Source organism: Rosa rugosa, chromosome 2 (assembly GCF_958449725.1).
Source record: "Rosa rugosa chromosome 2, drRosRugo1.1, whole genome shotgun sequence".
Lineage (NCBI taxonomy): Eukaryota > Viridiplantae > Streptophyta > Magnoliopsida > Rosales > Rosaceae > Rosa > Rosa rugosa.
This window is the reverse complement of record NC_084821.1, coordinates 24,858,146-24,878,205: the sequence shown is the minus strand read 5'-3', so window position 1 is coordinate 24,878,205 and position 20,060 is coordinate 24,858,146. Positions and strand designations below refer to the sequence as shown.

Genomic DNA, 20,060 nt, shown 5'->3' with positions numbered 1-20,060 from the left:
CTGCTGACTAGGCTTAGTATAGCATAGTCCTCGTTTTCCTTTTTTTTTTTTTTTTTTTTCTTTTTTTTTTTTTTTGTAATATAAACTCAATAAGATGGTGTGCATGTTTTCTTTCCTGTTTGTTTAACCAACAACAACACCAAGGATCGAACCTTGGTCACCCAATACTATTTTCAAAACCATAAACAACTCTACTGCACACATCTTTCATAATGATGCAATAAAAACAATCACTCAAAAAGAATCCAACAATCAATTAAGTCGCATCGAGGTCTAGCTAGTATCCTCTGAGTCAAACCAAACACAACAATTTCATCGATAGGATTAGGGATTTATAAAGCTAAACACATCCTGAGTTAGCTAGGAAAAACCCACGTTTTTAGAGTTACTCTTACAACTCTTATAGAATCTCGATAATTCCATCTATCAATTGCTTCAACAAAAACTCACCACAATTCAATCCCTAACATTTAGCGATTCAGAAATCAAATCAAACTCCATATCACATAGTAATTCACTTGAACCACTATGGATACCTAACAAAATCACTAAAATCAATATCCGAAATTGCGTTTAACTATAACACCTAAAATCAATCACCAAAGGCACACACTCTCATCCAACATCATTCACAAGAACTGATCCTAACTCTCCCAATTAATTACACCAAAATCAACTCCATTGCAAAACTTTAAGTGTCCCGCCTACTTAAACTTAAAACACACAACAACTTCAAATTCACTGCAGCCCATCTCCATACTACAATCCAAAACTTAAGAAAACTAGTTCACCACACAAAGGCCACAAAATTCAATTTCATTCACTTGAACAAAACTATATTCACAAGTCACGGTCAGGTCATCAACCCATGGTGTTCAAATGAATAAATTTCAAATCCAGTTTTCCTTGTGAATCGTAACGTATCGTTCCAAAATGATGCAAGCAACATCAACCATGTATATAAGACACATCTCGCGAACTCAATTCAAATTCAGAATCACCAAAACTACTACTAATTCCAATTCTACCAACAATCTTGATTCTGAAGGAATTATAGTACTCAACGACAACCCAAAACAATGGTCTCTCATCTCTAACCATCGAGCACAAAATAAAATTCTTGTCTCGCACCTTAAACCCTGCTTAACAACTTACAAGCACAAGGAAGAAGTAACCGCAATAATTCCTTCCCTACCCGCAACACTACTCACAACTCCACATGAGTCAAGAATCTATTCAAGAACATTAGTATATCCAACTTAAAAAGGCAAAATTACCATCGATTAATACTCGTATCCACATTACAGACGAGCATAGGTCCACACCATGCCTTCAACCAAACACTTCAACAATCAAAAGAACCTCATTTCCATAAAACAATCCTCGTTGACTTAACAGAGTTGAATCAAGAGGTTCCTATTCCTCAAGGATTGTAACTCGCGGCCACTGAACTTATTCCCATACGAACCTACAAGACAACTGTAAGGTTCTAAGTACAACCCCTTCGAATATTCATCACCTAAGGAGCATAGTATGCTTGGCTAATACATGTATAACACTTAGAACACAGTATAAGTCAAATACAAATTCATATTAACCAAGTCAATACTATAGGGAAGGTATTCACGTTCCTAAAACGACCTAGCGGCCTAAACAACTCCCAACACTCACGCATACCCAATGACTTAGCCAATACCGAAGAGCACACGATGGGGATCCGCTGCAGACGGGCCATCACTCGGAAGGTATTGACACATCACCAAATATGCACCTTACGCTCTGATACCAAACTGTCACGCCCCGGATTTTTAATGATAAATTCAAAATCCGAAACCTGAATAATTACAATTACAAAATCCAAATCTCGAAACTTCGAGTTCATTATTACAATTCACTCTCACAATATATTATAAAGCTCAAATGAGCATAACACACCTCACAACTTACAATTGTTGTAAAACTCTAACAATTGCTCTAACCGCACGATCACCGTCCTGGTTCTCCTGTCCTGTAGGATTACCCGCTACACAATTTGAATAGTGTACCGGGAGTTGCAACAACACAAAACCCGGTAAGCTTTTTACAGCCAGTATGAGTAAACAAGAAAGAATTGTTGATTTATTTCCTTACAATTATTATAACTCAACACGATCACCATAAAAGGAAGGATACTCTTGAGGCTCTCTTTTAAGAACTCATTCTTAAAAGACTCAAGTATCCTCAACACTTCTCACATAAGACCCCTCACAGTCTCAAGTAACCTCAACATTACCCTCACATCACTACTCAACAATTGGCAGACAGACTCATTATATATATATAGACCCTTATGAGTTACTCTCAATTTCCCTCATAAGGTTACCACATATATATAGACACTTATGAGTTACTCTCAATTTCACTCATAAGGTCACTCCACATTTGGCAGACAGACTAATTATATATATATAGACCCTTATGAGTTACTCTCAATTTCCCTCATAAGGTTACCACATATATATAGACACTTATGAGTTACTCTCAATTTCACTCATAAGGTCACTCCACATTTGGCAGACAGACTAGAGCTCTAACTGAACGTAACCACTCGTCCGGCCACAGACGTGATTACGATTTAATACTATTAATAACCACCAGCCCGGTACGAGAGCGTGATTCACTAATAGATGCCATGGTCACCTCGTGACCTAGTGATCTCCACAGATCATAACAATTTATTGTTCCTCAACAATAAAACTCAACACCTCTCACAATATATTGTTTCTCAACAATAAACTCAATACCTCTCACAATATATTGTTTCTCAACAATAACTCAACACAACTCCAACAATACATATTATTTCACGTAATAATATATATACAGACATTCACACAGGAATGTCTAGTAACACCAACAATAGTTCACATGATTGCAACAAAATAAAGCAATTAATTGTATTGGGTTCGTAATATGAACCACGTGAGGTTTACTCACCTCGATAATCCCGCTGCGTCTTCAATTCAGCTCAAAATACGATCCACAATCGTCCACCAACTCAAACCGTCAATCACCTAGTCCAATAATGATCTTGACTTAGCCAACAACTCAAATATGTAATTAAACGACGATCCAACGCTCAGATTCAAATTAAACGATGATCCAACGGTCGGATCTGAATTTAATGATGATCCAACGGTCGGATCCTCACGGATCGCCTTTAGGATCATCCTCCAAAATTATCACGAAGATCCAACGGTCAGATCTTCCTGAATCGCCTTTACTAACATCTCCACAAAATTATATGAAAATCCGACGGTCAGATTCTCACGAATCGCCTTCCGAATCACTATTTCTCAATTATACGAAGATCCAACGGTCGGATCTTCGCCCGTGACCTCACAAGGTCACCGGGACAGTCATACGATCAACATATCCAAAATTGAAGCAAAACCGATGGTCAGATCTTCACAGATCGTAAACCGAAGATAAACGTAAAAACGTTAAATAGTAACGTCAAAACGTAAATCCACTATTTATCAACTTTTTCTAACATGACCATGTTATATATCAAAACGCTCGTATGGATGCATAGATCATCGCCTAGATAATGAAAACTCGAAATATGGTCTGATGCGCCGCCACAAGCGGTGGTCAGTGGGCGGTCAACGCGGCGGTCAACGCCGGTCAACCACCTCAGATGGCAAAGTGACCAACTACAAACTGGTTCAAAATGAAAGGGTGATCGACTTCCATACCTGGAGCTAAGTCTGGTTTGGCCTAGATCGTCCTAGATCAAGCGTTGAAGTTGGATTAATCTCGTGCGTCTGATCAGATTCAGATTAAATCAGGGACGTCGAAAAAGTCAAACCATGATCTAGCGTTCTATACACAAAATCGTGATGAAAGGCTTACATGGGGATGATCAGGGGGAGGAGGAGATCACGAAAATGGGGAGGATCGGCCCGTGCAACGCCGGAAAAGTGGTTTTCCGGTCGGGTCGGGTTCTAGCTTCGGGGGGGGCTTCGATCCACTTCTGGGGGCAGCGGCGGAGCAAGATGACACCACCAGGCGACTGGGCGTGCGGCGGCGAGTTCGGGAGGCGCCGGGTCCTGAGCCAGAGGACGCCGGAGGCGGCAGAAAAGCCGGGTCGGGTCGGTCGGAACCCGAGGGTTCTGAAGGTTTTCGATCGAGAGAGAGAGAGAATTCGGGGGACTATTCCGCAAAAACAGAAAAGTTTCGTCCTTAATGAAAAATAAAATCAGAAAATTCCCTATTTATAGAAAATTCCCAATTTTCAAAAATTCATAACTTAATCATACGAACTCCGAATAATGCGTTCCACATGTCCACGAACTCGTATCGACGAGCTCTACAACTTTCATGAAGGAAGTTTTCCCAAATTTTGAACGTATCAAAAGTCAACTTTGTTGACCCCCTAAAAACGTTCGTTTTCGAAAATAAAATCGTTCGAACTAATTCCACAACTTCTCCAAGCTTCGTACTCGCTCCTACTATCGTGAAATCATTTCTAAAAATCCACGGAATTTAATTTGGATTTTCCGGGGTATTACATTTGTAATAAGGCATGCCATTTTTGTAGTTAATTATTTCATTTTTGCTGGTAAGTACCAGTTCCAGCTGAAACTATTATGATACTGTGGTTTTGATTCTTGAAATACTGCAGCAACTTATTATCAAGGCTTTGTTTGCTTCACGAAAAAGCTGCATGAAAAATAATTTTGAGGGAAACTCAGTTCTATGTGTCTTCTTCTTTCTTTTGTTTTCTTTTCTTTCAATATATAAAGGTCCCTGAAGTAGGAAAGCATGTGTGTAGGTTTTGTCTATTGATGAGATAAGAGATCAAGGTAGTGTGGTGAATCGCTTCCTTATAAGGCTATATAAGGAGATAGTGAGTATACAGCTAGACTTAACTACAGACAACAATATGCTAGTTATAGGTGAAGCAACATATGCTGATGATCTCATGTGGTTTGATGCAAGTGTGAATCCAGAAAAGATAATATGTGATTATTTACTTGCAGTGACATAAAATTTCAAAAAGAGTGGAGATTGACATTATGGCAGTGTTAATAACAACTCCCTATATATAGATAGATATTGTGTTATCTAATTGTATGTCTGGGGAATAAGATATATTCCAGATGTAAGGGCAGTGTTGGGGTCTCAAATTACTATATGAGTTGGCCCTATTATTTTATAGAGCACCTTACTAATCAGTCCCCTTTTTTAATCATACAGGTTCCTCACTAATTCTTATCTTTGGGAAGAGGCTCCACCAATTCATACCGCTTCCTTGCATTTTGGTTACCTCCTCCATGTATCTAACCTTCTGTATAGTTCTGTTAGTTGCAACAGTTAAAGGCCAATCCTGATAGAAGTGCAAAATGCAGTCATTGAGGCTGGTCTTGATAAATCTAGAGAACCTTTAGTTACACTTATCGTGCAAAATGGAACTGTTAGAAAGGGGGACATAGTAGTGTGTGGAGTAGCCTTTGGAAAGGTTGGTTGATTACTCCTTGTTTTGATGTAATCATATGTAATGTTGACAAAAGATGAAAATCCTCATTTATATTATTTGTCATTTGGGTTCACAGGTCTTGTCAGCTTCTAGCTTAAGAGCTCTTGGGTCTGATGGTGAAGTAGAAGGGATTGGTTAAGTTGTGGCCTTAGACAATGATTAAGGTAATTCTCAGATTCTCTGCCTGATAACCTTTTAGAAGGATTTCTGCACCACTGTGTGTTTCCTGCAAGTATTCTATGAAACTACTAATGTTGTTTTAGTGACTGCCCCATACTTGAACTTTGATTAGGAACAAGAATCACATACGAGGATGATTTATTGCTTGTAGTCTTGTAGATAAGGGGAGCTTGCGCTGGAAGGAGCTCATTATTTGACAACAGGGGAGCTCGTGAGTCTCAGGGAGCAGCAGCTTGTGGACTGTGATCATGAGGAAGTGAGAGGCTTGTCTTGTTAAGCTTTCTTGAATAAGAGCTAAAGCTGCTAGTATATGCTTTTGCCTTTGAAATATAGGTTTGGATCTTTTTCTTCAAGTCTGAGAATAATGAACTACCAAGAGAGTTTTGTACTGTAAACCATATGTAAACCATGTTTGCTGCAATATAAGTTTCTTCTGTTCCAAAATCCTTGCTATGTTCTTTTATTTCCTTTATTATTTTGTTGATTGTTTGAATAGTTTTGAATAAAGAATTCTCTTTGTAGAATGAAATAATATGTATTGCCGACATGTCATATTGTAATATGCAGACAACTGTAACAGAAAAGAATATTTCCTCGCTATAGACTAAAATTTAATAATGACAAAAGTGAATTTTCTCACTATAGATTTCAGTTCCTACACCGACGGAAAAAACATTTCTCGCTGATTATTTTTAGTGAGATAACTTTTTCTTGCTAAAAGGATACATGTTACAATGAAACAAAATTTCGTCGCTGAAAATGGTTTAAAGAGAGGAAGAACTTCCTCGCCAAAGCTATTTATAATGACGAAAATATTTTCGCCGCAAAAACAATAGTTCACTTTTTTTTTATTATTTATAATTTTTTATTTATTCATTATCATTAGCGAGGAAATACATAATTTAGCGACGAAAACAAGTTTGTCAGAAAATATATTTAACGACTATTTTCTGATCCTCGAAATTTTTTAACGAGGTAAAAGTATGAGTTTGGGTGAGGAAAAACATTGTCGCCAAAGATTAACAGCAAGAAAAATTAATTTTCTTGCAAAAAAGGTTTGTCGAGAAAATAGTTTTTTCGTCGCTAAAACTTTTCTTGACGAGCTTTCTCCGACGAATTGAAAACGAAAAAAATTTCCTCGTGGAAATATTACAGCGATGAAATGTCGGTTTTTAGCGAGGAATAAGTTCCTCGCAAATGAGGTTTTTTGTTGTAGTGATAAATTATAACATACCGAGAATAAAATCGAGCGAAGGGGAACGCGTTCTATGCTCCTAAACCCTAGAAAACTTTGTCTCTATTTTTCTGATTCTCATTCGGCTATGTGGCGGCGTGGGTGCAGAACTCTGGCCTCGCCGGTGTGAGTCGAGTGATGCCGGACGGGATGTTGGTATAGGTGGTTGATTTGACAATCGGAGTTTGGGGCTGAGAGGTTTGCTCTTGCCTGGGTTCCAGTTGAAAATGACGGAGGCACAGAAGGAGGGTTCGTGGCTGAAGAAGGTGACCGGTCGCGTGGCCGGTGTTTGCATCCAATCTGGAGCATGGGTCAGTGGGTGGATCAGATCCGATCGTGTGGCAGTCGGCGTTGGTGAGAGGCGTGGTGCTGGGTCTCTTCCTGAGATGGTACTTCCTTGTATCAGACTCTCGTGGTTTTGGGGTTGTGGTCGTCGAGGGGGCGATCTGCCGGATCTTTGTTAGAGATGGTGGGTTGACTAGGCAGGGTCCGAATGAGGTGGTAGTGCGCCGGTCTAGGAGATGTGATGGTGGTGGTTGAGCTGACTGTGCCTAAGTCATATATTGGGTTGGGATCAAGGTTTGGGCCCTCTTAACCTTAGTCTAAAGGTGGGCTGTCCTAGGCTTGGTGTGGCTTGGGCCTAGAGTTTTACTCTAGGTCTAAGTTTGTCACTTTTGGCTGGTTTTTTTCAATTTCTGTTTTACTTTTACTTGTTTTAGTTGGTTAGTGTTGTCTCACCTATGGCATGAAATAAGTCCCTGCATGTATTTTGTAGGGCTAGTCGGGCTAAATGCCTGTGTGTGCATTCTAAGTGTCTTGTTTGGCCTAGCGAGGCGACGATCCATAGTTAAATGGTCGCAGCCTCCTAGTGGTAGGATGAAACTGAGTGTCGTCGGATTTATTTTCCGGCGACAACATAGTGGGAAAGTTGTGGTTTTGGTAATTATGCTTCGTTATAGTCGAGTTACCTTTCCAGTATGTCACCGCTCTGTCAAAGCAAATAGAGTAGCCAGTTGTGCACTCTTTGCTAATTGGTGCTTATTAGAATACATGTATTTTGTAGAGACTTCTGATAATATTTTGAGATGTTCTCTAGATGCTTATTGTAATCAGGGGTTTAGGCTTCATGTCCCCCCATCTTGTATTCAGCAGTTTCATTAATCAAGGCTTGATGGCAACTACACCAGCCCTTCTTTAAAAAAAAAATTATAACATACCTTGTAGAGCTGAAAATCAACCAAAGCTTGTTATTGTATTCAGTCTTCAACTCTTTTTCTCTACTCCAACTCGCATCTCTTTCAATTTTTCACAGTCTTTGCTTTCTCTATTTTTTTTAGGCTTGCTTTGTGAATTTAGTGATCAGAGGTTATAGGAGAGAGTGATAGATATAGGTAGATTTAGAATAATTGTGAACAAACATGATTTGATGGGTTTATGGGTGTATGCAGCAGCCATGATTGTAAATAGAATCATGATGTGGTTGGAGACTTGGAGCATTTAACTTTGGTAGCAGATAAAAGCAAAAAGTTTTTTGTTGTATTCAACTTCTTTTTTTTTTTCTTATCAGAATTGTTGTATTCAACTGCAATGTCACTCATCACAGGTTTGGTTTGCTAGTTTTTCCAGCACCAAAGATTCTCTCTTTATGTATTCGTGATTGGTTAGGCACCAAATTTTTGCTAATAATTGGTTGTATCACTTGTATGACTGATTTGTACGTAGGAGATGAGGTTCACTTTCTTCTTGCTTTTCTGGATTAAGGTTTACCCAGAAGGGATATGAAAACGACCAAGAGTAGCAAAGATTGAGTGGCCGGCTAGCTTTACCCAGAGATAATGGATTTGAGATGATGAAGGTAGGACTTGGTCCTTGGTTTGCAGTTGACCAGGCATATATGCTGGACTAATTAAGAGATTCTAGATATGCTTTGAGGTTGGACAACTTCATATTCATCCAAACCTATTAAAAACTGAAGTTGCTGAATATATCTCCAAGACTATGCCGAAGCAAACAGCCCAGAAGAGGAATATATATATGCATGCATAGATAGCATGTTTAAATAATCTAATGTAATATACATTGACCGAGAGTTTTATATTGTTTTCTTTTTCAAGGTGCTTGATCCGGACATAAAGTAATAAGGATCTTACCAATTCAAAAATGAAACATCAGTACAAATCTAGGTAAAGCCTGTGCAGCTAGCTCGCTGCAATGTAACTCAACATTAGACGCCTTTTTTTATTTAATTAAGTGCTACTTGCAACGGATTAAATTAGCTAAAACAAGAAAGTTCTTTTGTTTTTATTTTTTCATTCCTTGTGTGTGTGTAGGACAGGAAACAAAGAAGAAAGGTTTTACATAGGGTTTTTATATTTATATTAGATTGAAACCAACCCATGGAATCATGTACTGCTGTATAATGCAAAGATGAATTCTAGGTTTTTTTTTTTTTTTCTCTTTCTTTCAGAAACCAGTAAACCAAAACCGATTTGCATTAAGCCGAGTGAAACTTAAAGAAATTAACCATGCAGTTTCTCCAGGAAAAGAGAAATGTTAGGTTTCAATTTCTGAATGTTTCCTGTTATGGTCGGCAGAGGTACGTTTATGTTAATTAACAGGAAATATAATAATCAATTACACACACACACAGAGTTGACCATACTCTCTGTGCAATGATAACGTAGGTGTGTTACCAATTGATGCAATAAGTCGACCGGCTGCCACACCTGGAGTCAATATTTGCAGAGAAGAGATTTTTGCAAAACCCTAGGGCTCTAGGTCTTTCCGTTCATATGCAATTTGAATAACCGAACGTTCAAGCCAAAACTGAAAACTGTTCGCTCATCTACCTCTAGAAATAGTACAACTTAGAGCGAATGTGTCGTCTTAATTTATATCTACAATGGTAGATCATGGATGACTAGCTTCATGCAGTAATAATGTATGAGTGCATGGAGCTCGTGTACTACTATGAAGGCTGATGAATCTTTACATTAAAAATAAAACAAAATAAAATTTGCTCACCCCACCCTTATATATGCCAATGAGAATCGAATCCATGATTTTTACAATGTTGAAATTATAACTTACCAACAGGTCACAGCTCACCGACAAAAAAAAAAAAACAAAAAAAAATTAAAATTAAACAATAATATAGGTACGATGTCCTTTTCATATACACACACACACAAAAGTGTACTGTAGCATTACTGGTTATAATAGTAGTGAAATAAATTGCAAATTTTCTGAACAATTATATTTCGAGTCATCGATCCGAAACAAAGTCGGGTAAAACATATATAATTATGTAGGCACGTAGTACCATGGACCTCTACGTACATATCATTTTTCTATATTTAGAATCGTAGACTGTACAAAGTAGTGAAAGTACCACCAAGACTAGTTCTGGGGCTAACTTATAGGACTATCTGACTGCCCATGTGAGACAGCACAAGTGGAATTGAAAGTAAAGAACACATTAAGCTTAATGGAAGCAATATCATGCAAGATTTGATGCAACTGCTCTTCATAAAACCACTTTAAAAGGAGAGGTTAGCATCCACAGCAGTCAGAACAACAAAATATCAAAGCAAAAACAAGCAATACCTAGCTTGAGCACCAAATGGCTCATAAAGCTATGGCGCGCCTGGGTGCGGTTTTGGTCATTCTGTTGATTGCTTTTGTTGTAGCTGAGGGATCTCCTAAACCAAAGGCTAAGAAAGTCAAGTGCCACGACAAGAAGTTCTACAAGTGTTACCATAAAGATCTCTACTGCCCAGCAGCATGCCTCCGCACTTGTGTTGTGGATTGTAAGAAATGCAAAGCTGTTTGTAAGGCGCCGCCTCCACCACCACCACCTCCTCCACCGCCGCCACCCAGACGAAAGTGGCGCTACCCACCCCCTCCTCCCCCAAAGAGTTATCACCACTCACCGCCTCCTCCTCGCAAGACTTATCCTTCACCACCACCTGCCCCTTCAGTTGTTCCTACTCCCCCTCCTCCAGCTACAACTCCACCTCCGTCACCCCCTATCTCTACCCCGTCGTCACAACCGATGCCTCCTGCTACTACCCCATCAGCACCGCCATCCCCTATTCCTACTCCATCACCACCTTTGTCCACACCATCATCACCGCCACCCCCTACTCCTACTCCTACTCCATCACCACCGCTGCCCCCTACTTCTACACCACCTTCTTTCTATCCTCCACCACCGCCTTCATCAGAGGCCGCGGGTGAAAAGAGAGTCAAATGCAAGAATAAAAACTACCCTCATTGCTATGGTCTGGAGCTAAGTTGTCCTAGTGGGTGCCCTGAGCAATGTGAAGTTGACTGCGTCACATGCAGTCCCGTTTGTAGTAAGTTCACATAACCTACCTTTTTTACTTACAGGGTACTATTTGATCTCCTCAGCCAGACCAAAGGATAGATAGATAAATCAATTAACTTTTACCTAAAGTTTGGTTCTTGTTTTAGAATGGCATTACGTGAAATAAACGTAACAAGCAAACATCAATTAACTAGCTACCATATGTGTGGTTTAGATATGGGGATCCTAGCATGGAATTATCTTCTTTCATACGTACATATTTCACCAATACTGTGACAAAGTAATTAAAATCATTAGTTTCTAGTCATAAAATATTAAATTTAATATATTCTAGTTAATCATAAATATATTGACTCATTCATATATAAATAATTTTTTTGTGTTCATTACATTAATTGTTTACCTGGTTACTTTGACACTAAAATGTATGTGTGATACGCAGACTGCAACAAACCAGGTGCTGTTTGCCAAGACCCTAGATTTATTGGTGGTGATGGTATAACCTTCTACTTCCATGGCAAGCGAGACCAAGACTTCTGTCTCGTATCTGATTCCAACATCCACATCAACGCCCATTTCATCGGAAAAAGAGACCAAAATATGAAGAGGGACTTCACTTGGGTCCAATCTCTAGGTATCCTCTTTGACAATCGCAAGCTCTTCATAGGTGCCAAACCAACCTCCACTTGGGATGACACCGTCGACCGCCTAACCCTAGCCATTGACGACGAAACCATTAGCCTTGCCGACAACGAAGGAGCATATTGGCAATCACAGGGACTCAAGATCACAAGGAGCAAGAACACAAATGCTGTAGAAATTGAAGCCGAAGGGAATTTCAAGATCAAAGCAGTGGTGGTGCCGATAACGGAGAAAGAGTCGGTGATACACAAGTATGGGATTACACAGGAGGATTGCTTTGCTCACCTTGACTTGAGCTTCAAGTTTTATGCCCTAAGTGGGGAAGTTAATGGCGTGCTAGGACAGACATACGGTGAGAACTATGTTACTAGGGTCAAGATGGGTGTCGTGATGCCTGTTTTGGGTGGCGATAGAGAATTTTCATCGTCTAGCATCTTTGCCTCGGATTGTGCTGTTGCTAGGTTTAGCGGTGAGTCTAGTGAAAAGTCCAAGTATGCTAGTACTATAAATTGCGCTAGTGGGATGGATGCCCGTGGAGTTGTTTGTAAGAGGTAATTAATTACGGATCTTTTCTCACTAGATCGATCTATTTCTATTGTAAAATAAAGGCCAGAATCATGTATCTGGCTCTAGCAGTTTCATCACAAAATTGATGTAACCTTGGTCAATTTGTCAATTATTTATTTTTTGAAGTTGGATTTCATTAAAACAATTAGAGATTACAATCACTTAGAATGACATCCCTTATAAGTTCGGGAGCAAAAACAAACCATGTCTGACTCTCACGTGAATGCAGCGCATGATTTGTCAATTATTTATTAGTCTCTTAATACACGCTTAATTGACTTTTTTATTTTAATATTTTGTTGATAATTTTGTTTAACTAATTTATTTTTGAGTGATTCTAATCAGACTTTTTAATTTGCTATATAAACCTTATTTTGTTCTCTCCAATCCATCACACTCCACATTCAACGCCCTTACAAATTATTCATCATCGGTCATTGATCACTACATGTATATATTTCAAATAATCAGATTAATTGTAGGTCAGAATAATGTAAAATTGAAATTCAACCTCAACAATTGAAAAGAAATTTCAAAGTACCTTTTATATAGAGCGACATTGGGGAAGAGAGTCAAATGCCCCAATTATGTAAAGTGCAACCCTAACAATTGGAAAGAATTTCTATTATCCTATATAGAGCGAAATTAGGCAAGATAGTCAAATGCCGAAATACAGAATTATAGAAGAGTGAAAAATTGTTTAAAAACGATATTGAGGCTCTTAATCATTATTGTAGCTACAATCCCACACAAGAGTTAAACAGTGACAAATGTGGCATGTGGCCCATCATTGTACCGATATTGTCCCAACTTAACCCTCCGTTAGGTGTTGAGTTTTAATCACAAAAAGCCTCGTACAATTGGATGTGAGTCACCTACTTATAAGTTATAATATCTTTTGTCACTTTTGTAATGTGAGATATTTCCTCTCTAACACGCCCCCTCACACGCGTGCAACCTAGCTTTAGCTCTGCACGTGAAATCAATTAACAATCCAATACCCACATTAGAAATTGGGACACAAGTCCCATATCGGAGACTTGGTCAATATAACAATCAAGCTAAGACCCACATCGGACACTTGATAACAATCTAATTAGAATCTTTTCGATGGCCAATTTAAGGAACCCAAATCAAATCCATGACAATTAAAGACGTTATCGGAAAGGAGCCAAGCTCCGATACCATGTCAAAAATGATAAGCGTGGCCCGTGGCCCACTATTGTATCGATATTGTCCCAACTCAACCACCCGTTAGATAATAGACATTGAGTTTTGATCACAAAAGGCCTCAGTACAATTAGGTGTGAGCCACCCACTTGTGGGTTATATTATCTTTTGTCACACTTTGTAATGTGAGATCTTTCCTCTTCAACAACAAGAAGGAAAAAAAAAAGGAGTTTAGTCCCTAAACTTTGGGGCTAAAATCAATTTGGTTCCTTTTTTTTTTTTAATGACGCTGGTCCCTGCCCTTTCAAATCCCATCAGCCGCGTCCATTTTTTGATTCCCTCCGAATGTGATGTCATTCGTTGAGCTGGAGCCGACATAGGGCCCCACTTTTGTAAATTTTAAACCTCAGGGAGGGCATAATGGAGATTTCAACTTGTTTGCCTCCAAAAATTAAATGACTAATTTTAGTTTACCCCCCTAAGGTTTGGGGGTGACTTCATGTTAGTCCATGTGCTCTCAATTTAATCAGAAACACCCCTGAGCTTTCCAATTTCAATCAGTCGTGACCAATGGCTCAGGCTCCGTCCAAATTGGACGTTAACTCTGATACTGTAGAGACTAAAATGGTCATTTCATGAAAAAAAATGGTCAACCTCCCCATCCGTTCCTCTCTCTCTCTCTCTCTTAGCTCTTCTTTTTCATCTTCTTCTTCTTTTTCTGATCTTCTTCTTCTTATTCTTCTTCTTCTTCTTATCTTCTTCTTCTTCTCCAAGTAGTAGCATAGAAATCAAAGACCCATCTCTGATTTCCTCTCAATTTTCACATTCCTCACCCCAAAATCAAATCTTTGGAATCACTCATTTCACAATGTTCACTGAAATCGTGACTCGGTTCAAGGAAGCCGACCAATCGACGATGGCGGCACACCAGCCGTGGTCAGAATTTGCCGACCCGACCGCCCTCAGCCTCCCTTCAAGCCTCTCCGACGCCTTGACCTGAGTCTTATAGAACTTGACCCATTTCCGGTCCAACTACGCCATGGTCCTCTTGGTTGTGCTCTTCCTCAGCCTCATCTACCACCCCGTCTCCATCATTGTCTTCTTGATCGTCTTCGCCGCCTGGGTCTTCTTCACCTTCTCCCATTACGATGTTCTTGTGGTGTTTGGGTTTCCGATTGAGGACCGGCTTGTGATGGCGTGTCAAATTCTCCTCCGATGCTCCTCGGAATGCAACTCGATCGAGCGGAAGACGTCGCCATTGGGGGAATCGCCAACATAATCTCCGATGCTCCGGCGGTGCTGCTCATCTTCTTTACATATTTGTCTACCTCCGCCTCGTCTTCCTCTCTCAGAATCGATTCGATCAGTGCTGAATTATCGTCCATGCTTCTTCTTCTTCTTCTTCTTCTTCTTCTTCACTCACTGAACGATTGGTTTTGATATGCTTCATGTTCGGGTTCTGTTTTGGGTTTTGTAGAAATCGCTGGAGAAAACTCAAAACTTCAGGTCGTCGATATTCTCCTCCTTCGTTCAATGCATGGACGATCTAAGGCCACAGGGTTGTTGACGCTGAGGAGAGGAAGCTATCACCAGTGGTCCGCCGCGGAGAGGTGGTCGGAGTACTGATTTCCGATCAGACCTAGTCTCGGGTCGTCGGGTCTACTATCCGGGTCAGAAAACTCTGATCCTTTCTCGATCCTTCTAGGTTGTTGATCAGATCATGGGCCTATTTATAGGCTTCTCAAATTAAATTTTGACGGCTGTGATCAAGCGGTGGCAGAATGGACGACCACGATTGCATAGTAGTAATTTCCTTGTTATTTTCTAAAATCCCAGAATGTGCGAAAATGACCATTTTACCCCCTAAAGGGAGCCCACATAACAGATTCAACGTCCAATTTGGATGGAGATCCAAAAATTGGACACGGTTGATGAATTTGGAGAATACAAGGGTGTTACTGATTAAATTGAAACTAGAGGGACTAACATGATAACGACCCTAAATCTCAGGGAGGTAAACTGAAATTAGTCTAAAATTAAACTAATGCTAATCTAATCCCTAATTAGGATGAAAATATGATTAGCACTAGAAATACATGGTCTTTCATCAAATCAGGAAAGAAACCAAGAAAATTGACCTCTATTTTTGTACTTGAAAATTGACAGAAGATGACATGACTTTTAGGGAAAATCTCACAAACAGTACCTGACCTATCGGCCACTAATAACTTTCGTACCTCAAGTTCAAAAAATATCATATTGGTACCTGAACTTCTGACCCCGACCCAATATCAATACCTGGGAACAGTAAAATCGTTAACGGGGTTAATTTTTGAAGGGTAAATCTGTCATTTCACTGTTCATCATCTCCAAAACTCTCCCCTCTCTGCAATACCAGATTTCTTCTTCTTTTTCTTCTTCTTCATACCTCATCACCACTATCAACCAACCTTTCACTTCTTCAATAGCCACCGTCCCATCCACCACCAACTCCTCTCACCTCTCACCTCTCCTTTGGTCGATTTGGGTTTTTGTGTGTGAGGTATGAAGAAGATAATGAAAAATCTGGGTTTGCAGAGAGAGAGGGGAGAGTTTTGGAGATGATGAACAGTGAAATGATAGATTTACCCTTCAAAAATTAACTCCGTTAACGATTTTACTGTTCCCAGATACTGATATTGGGTCGGGGTCAGAAGTTCAGGTACCAATCTGATATTTTTTGAACTTGAGGTACGAAAGTTATTAGTGGCTTGAAGTTCAGGTACTGTTTGTGAGTTTTTCCCTGACTTTTAAGCAAGCCAATACGAGAAATAGACACAAACCAACATTTACAGAAGTACTAGCACATAATTAGCTGTCAAAATAGATGCATAAATGTGTGTTTACATTCAAACTAACAAAAAACAATAGTTTGGATAGAGTTGCCAATTATTTTAGTTCTAATGATCTAAGCAAAAGATTAGAACTAGCAACCATGTGAAACAACACATTGTTGCACAAAAAATTACAACTTCGCATCTATAAGTCCTAACCTTGGTTGCTAATCCCCATACTCCAGCTTGCTCTAATTTGCACCAGTCTTTGCATTTTCTCCAATCCTCACAGATGACCTTGATGAAGCTTGTGAAGGTTGTGCAGATGCAGCTTTACTCTTACTTGAAGCAGCAGCTTTTGGTGGTGTACCTTTGTTTGGAGCAGGTCTAGATGCTGCATTTGCTGTTGCATTCTTTTCATCCCTCTTTTTCTATAATAATGACATGAAATGGCCAATTAGAAGCAATGAATGAGACAGAATTGAGGGTATATGTAAGTTGCATCAGCTTATCTTTGCTTCCACAACTCTCAGCTTTGCCTTTTTTGTTAGCCCATTCTTTGTCTTTTGGGCCTTTTTGGTACTCTTTGCCTACACCAACAATACACTATATCAGTAACCAATATCATAACCAACTTATGCAAATAACATTGGGCAGTTTAGCAAATGTATCTGAGCTAGAGTAGATGAGGCCTCTCCACTGTTTAGCTTTCTCTTGTTGGTACTCTTAGCTGCTGTTGTCTTAGGAGGCAATTGTCTATGACAAGTCTTGACATTGTGACCCAATGTCCCACAATTGCTACACTTTAAAAATTTATGAATCCTTCCAAGCTTGGGACCATCAGTTTCCTTCTCAGATGCATCTTTTATCCTTTTGGTCCTTGGTCTACCAAGTTGCCTATTGTATTGAGGTAGGAGGATGACTGGTTAATCAGTAGGGATCCACAAGTCCATCCCATTGACAGGCTTCACTCTATGTGAGTAAATGGCCATATAGGTCTTTCTGAGGTAGCAGGGATCCAAAAAGTCTTCAGTCTTCTGTCTCATGAAGTTGATAGCAGTAATTGCATGCTTGCATGGTATACCTGTTAGATCTCATCTCCTGCAAGCACATGTTCTTCTGGTCAAATCAACCACATACTTGCTTCCTCCAATGCTTTCCACCTTAATCAAGGAGTTGGCAGTAGCATTATGGATGCAATCTGTGCTTGATTTAAACTTGTTCTTCTCTAAAATCTCTCTAGGCTTAGGGCAGATTGGGTCCACAACCTTGCTCATCCTATCTCTCCACTTTGCAATCCTTTTCATCAGCTTCACTCTAATATCCTCAAAGCAGGATATGACTGGCTTGGACCTTGCAGGCAAGATGAAGGCATTGAAACTTTCACACAGATTGTTGAGAAGTACATCGCACTTCAACCAAGTGTTGAAGTGTGCTCTGCACCAGTGCTTAAGTGGCCTTTTAGGATCTACAAATTCAAATTGCACAACCATAAGACAGGAAGCAAAGTTCTCAAATTTAACACAAAAATGTACGCAAACATCTCACCAATAAGACAGTCATAAGCTGCAGTGTCCATCTGCTTCATTAGGACCATCTCCTTCCAATAATAAGCCATGGTTGTTGACTTGGCAATTGGCCACAGCTGGTCCTTCAACACGTTGCCTGGAAACAACATGTTGAAATTGGTCCTGAGGTCCCTCACATAAAACCTATGCTCTGCAAGTGGCAAAACTTCTTCACATGCTGAAAGCATGCACTTCTGCTCATCAGATATAAAGGTAAATTCATTTCCTTGACCAATTATTTCTAGATCCTCCACCAACAGCCTAAGAAACTAGTTCCAGGAATCCTTGCTCTCCATCTCAATCATAACATAAGCAACCACATAAGTGGTGTTGTTTGCATCCAGCCCCACTGCTGCCAGAAATTGCCCACCATATGCACTCTTCAGGTGACATCCATCTAGTCTCAGAATGGGTCTGCAGCCAGCCTTGAATCTCATCTTCAAAGCCTCCAAGCATACATACATCCTTTTGAAGACAGGGAGCTGCTGAGGGTTGTTGAAATCACACTTGATGTCAATAGTGGTTGATGGATCCACTCTCCTCAGCTCATATGCATAGTCTTTCACTCTTGCATATTGCTCCTTCATTGACCTTTCAAGTAGCCCTAGAGAAGCCTTCTTAATCCTATATGCTTGTTGAAATGACACTTTGGCCTTGATACTAGTAGCCATGGTCTGTTGCAGTGTCTCTAAACAAAGAAACTACATATAAGGTCTCAACATCTAGCTATTAATAGTTGAAATGTCAAAACACATATTTTTCATGTAAAGTGTACCTGTTGAAATGTTTGGATTCAGCTTGATCATGTCGGCAAACTTCTTCATAAGATATAGATATCTGACAGTGTTGTTTTCATGCACCCTTGCACAGGTGTGCACTAGTTTGTATGACTTGATCTGGAAGGTATGCTCATGCTGCATCTTTGAGGCATATAGCTCAAATGGGCAGTCTTCAGCTTTTCATATGCACCTCAGCCTTACATTATCATTCTTCACAAAAAGTAGTTCCCAACCTCTCTAAATTGCCCTCTCCCTTTTTGCAACCCTTAAGATCTTGGGGGTAGCAAAGATCATACCCTTACAGAATTGAGGGTTCTCTATATCAACTTTAGGGTTGAATTCAGGAAATCTATGTCCTTCAATCTCTTCATCTGAGTTATACTCATGGCCAATCAACTCTTCATCAGAATCTACAGCATTAAATATTGTTTCATTATCATCAACATTACCAGAAGGTCCCTCACCAAATCTTGCATCAGTAACTCCTTCTTCACCAACATAAGGTACCTCTCCCACATGTTCAGCTCATTGTTCTGTAAGCCAATTAAACAGGTAGTCATTATCAACACCATAACCATAACCCTCATACTCTCACTTTCATCATCCGCAGTGTTCTCATCCAGTCCCAAACCATCAGTCTCTTCTTCCTCAGCCTCTCCTTCCTATTCTTGAACCCAGCCATCCTCTTCCTGAACCCAGTGGTCCTCTTCTTCATCATCTGACTTAACTCCTTCATCATACTCTAACTTCTTCTTTCCCTTGTCAGTAGGAGGAATGGTGGGAGCTCTACTTGTCGGCATATGTTCTTCAGGCTCAATAATTTTCATACCAGGCAATTTCTTCCTCTATGCACACCTCTTAAAGCTTCTCCCAGTATCACCAGGAGTTGTCATTGTCTTAGGCACCTCATCAGTTTTAATATTTGGTATTAGCTTTAGAGGTGAATCTGGCAACTCCTCTATCACAACACCAGAAGATCTAGCTTGACTAAACCCCCAACCAGGAACTTGGTCCTCATACATGAACATATCATCTAATTCATCGTCATCTAAGTCTACGTAAGTAGGGTCCATCTGCAAGTGGTCAAGATAAAGAATTACCAGTCTTATTTGAGGCACCATGTAGCACATTGTTATCACATCTTGTTTAGTGCTTAGCTCGATCATTGCATCATCATCACTGTCGATGGAGTACCAATAATCAATCCTGGTCCCAGTATATTGCCGATTAATCCCGTGGACCATACCATCCACTTC

At 39.8% G+C, this 20,060-nt stretch overlaps 1 protein-coding gene and 1 long non-coding RNA gene across 2 annotated transcripts; both read left to right on the top strand.

Moving 5' to 3' along the window:
* The first annotated feature begins 5,220 nt into the window (after window positions 1–5,220).
* On the top strand, window positions 5,221–6,147 carry LOC133733196 (uncharacterized). The gene is made up of 2 exons (XR_009857536.1): window positions 5,221–5,685; window positions 5,853–6,147. It is a non-coding gene; the product is annotated as an uncharacterized LOC133733196 (long non-coding RNA).
* A 4,323-nt stretch (window positions 6,148–10,470) lies between these two features.
* LOC133734456 (uncharacterized) lies at window positions 10,471–12,594 on the top strand. The gene is made up of 2 exons (XM_062162107.1): window positions 10,471–11,293; window positions 11,708–12,594. The coding sequence occupies exons 1-2, from the start codon at window positions 10,558–10,560 to the stop codon at window positions 12,460–12,462; spliced, it is 1,491 nt and encodes a 496-aa protein (XP_062018091.1). The 5' UTR covers window positions 10,471–10,557; the 3' UTR covers window positions 12,463–12,594.
* The last annotated feature ends 7,466 nt before the right edge of the window (window positions 12,595–20,060 follow it).

Coding starts and splice junctions, on each gene's coding strand:
- LOC133734456 (XM_062162107.1), top strand. CDS start 10,558: ATGGCTCATAAAGCTATGGCGCGCCTGGGTGCGGTTTTGGTCATTCTG. Junction 11,294..11,707: donor CACATGCAGTCCCGTTTGTA/GTAAGTTCACAT, acceptor TGTGATACGCAG/ACTGCAACAAACCAGGTGCT.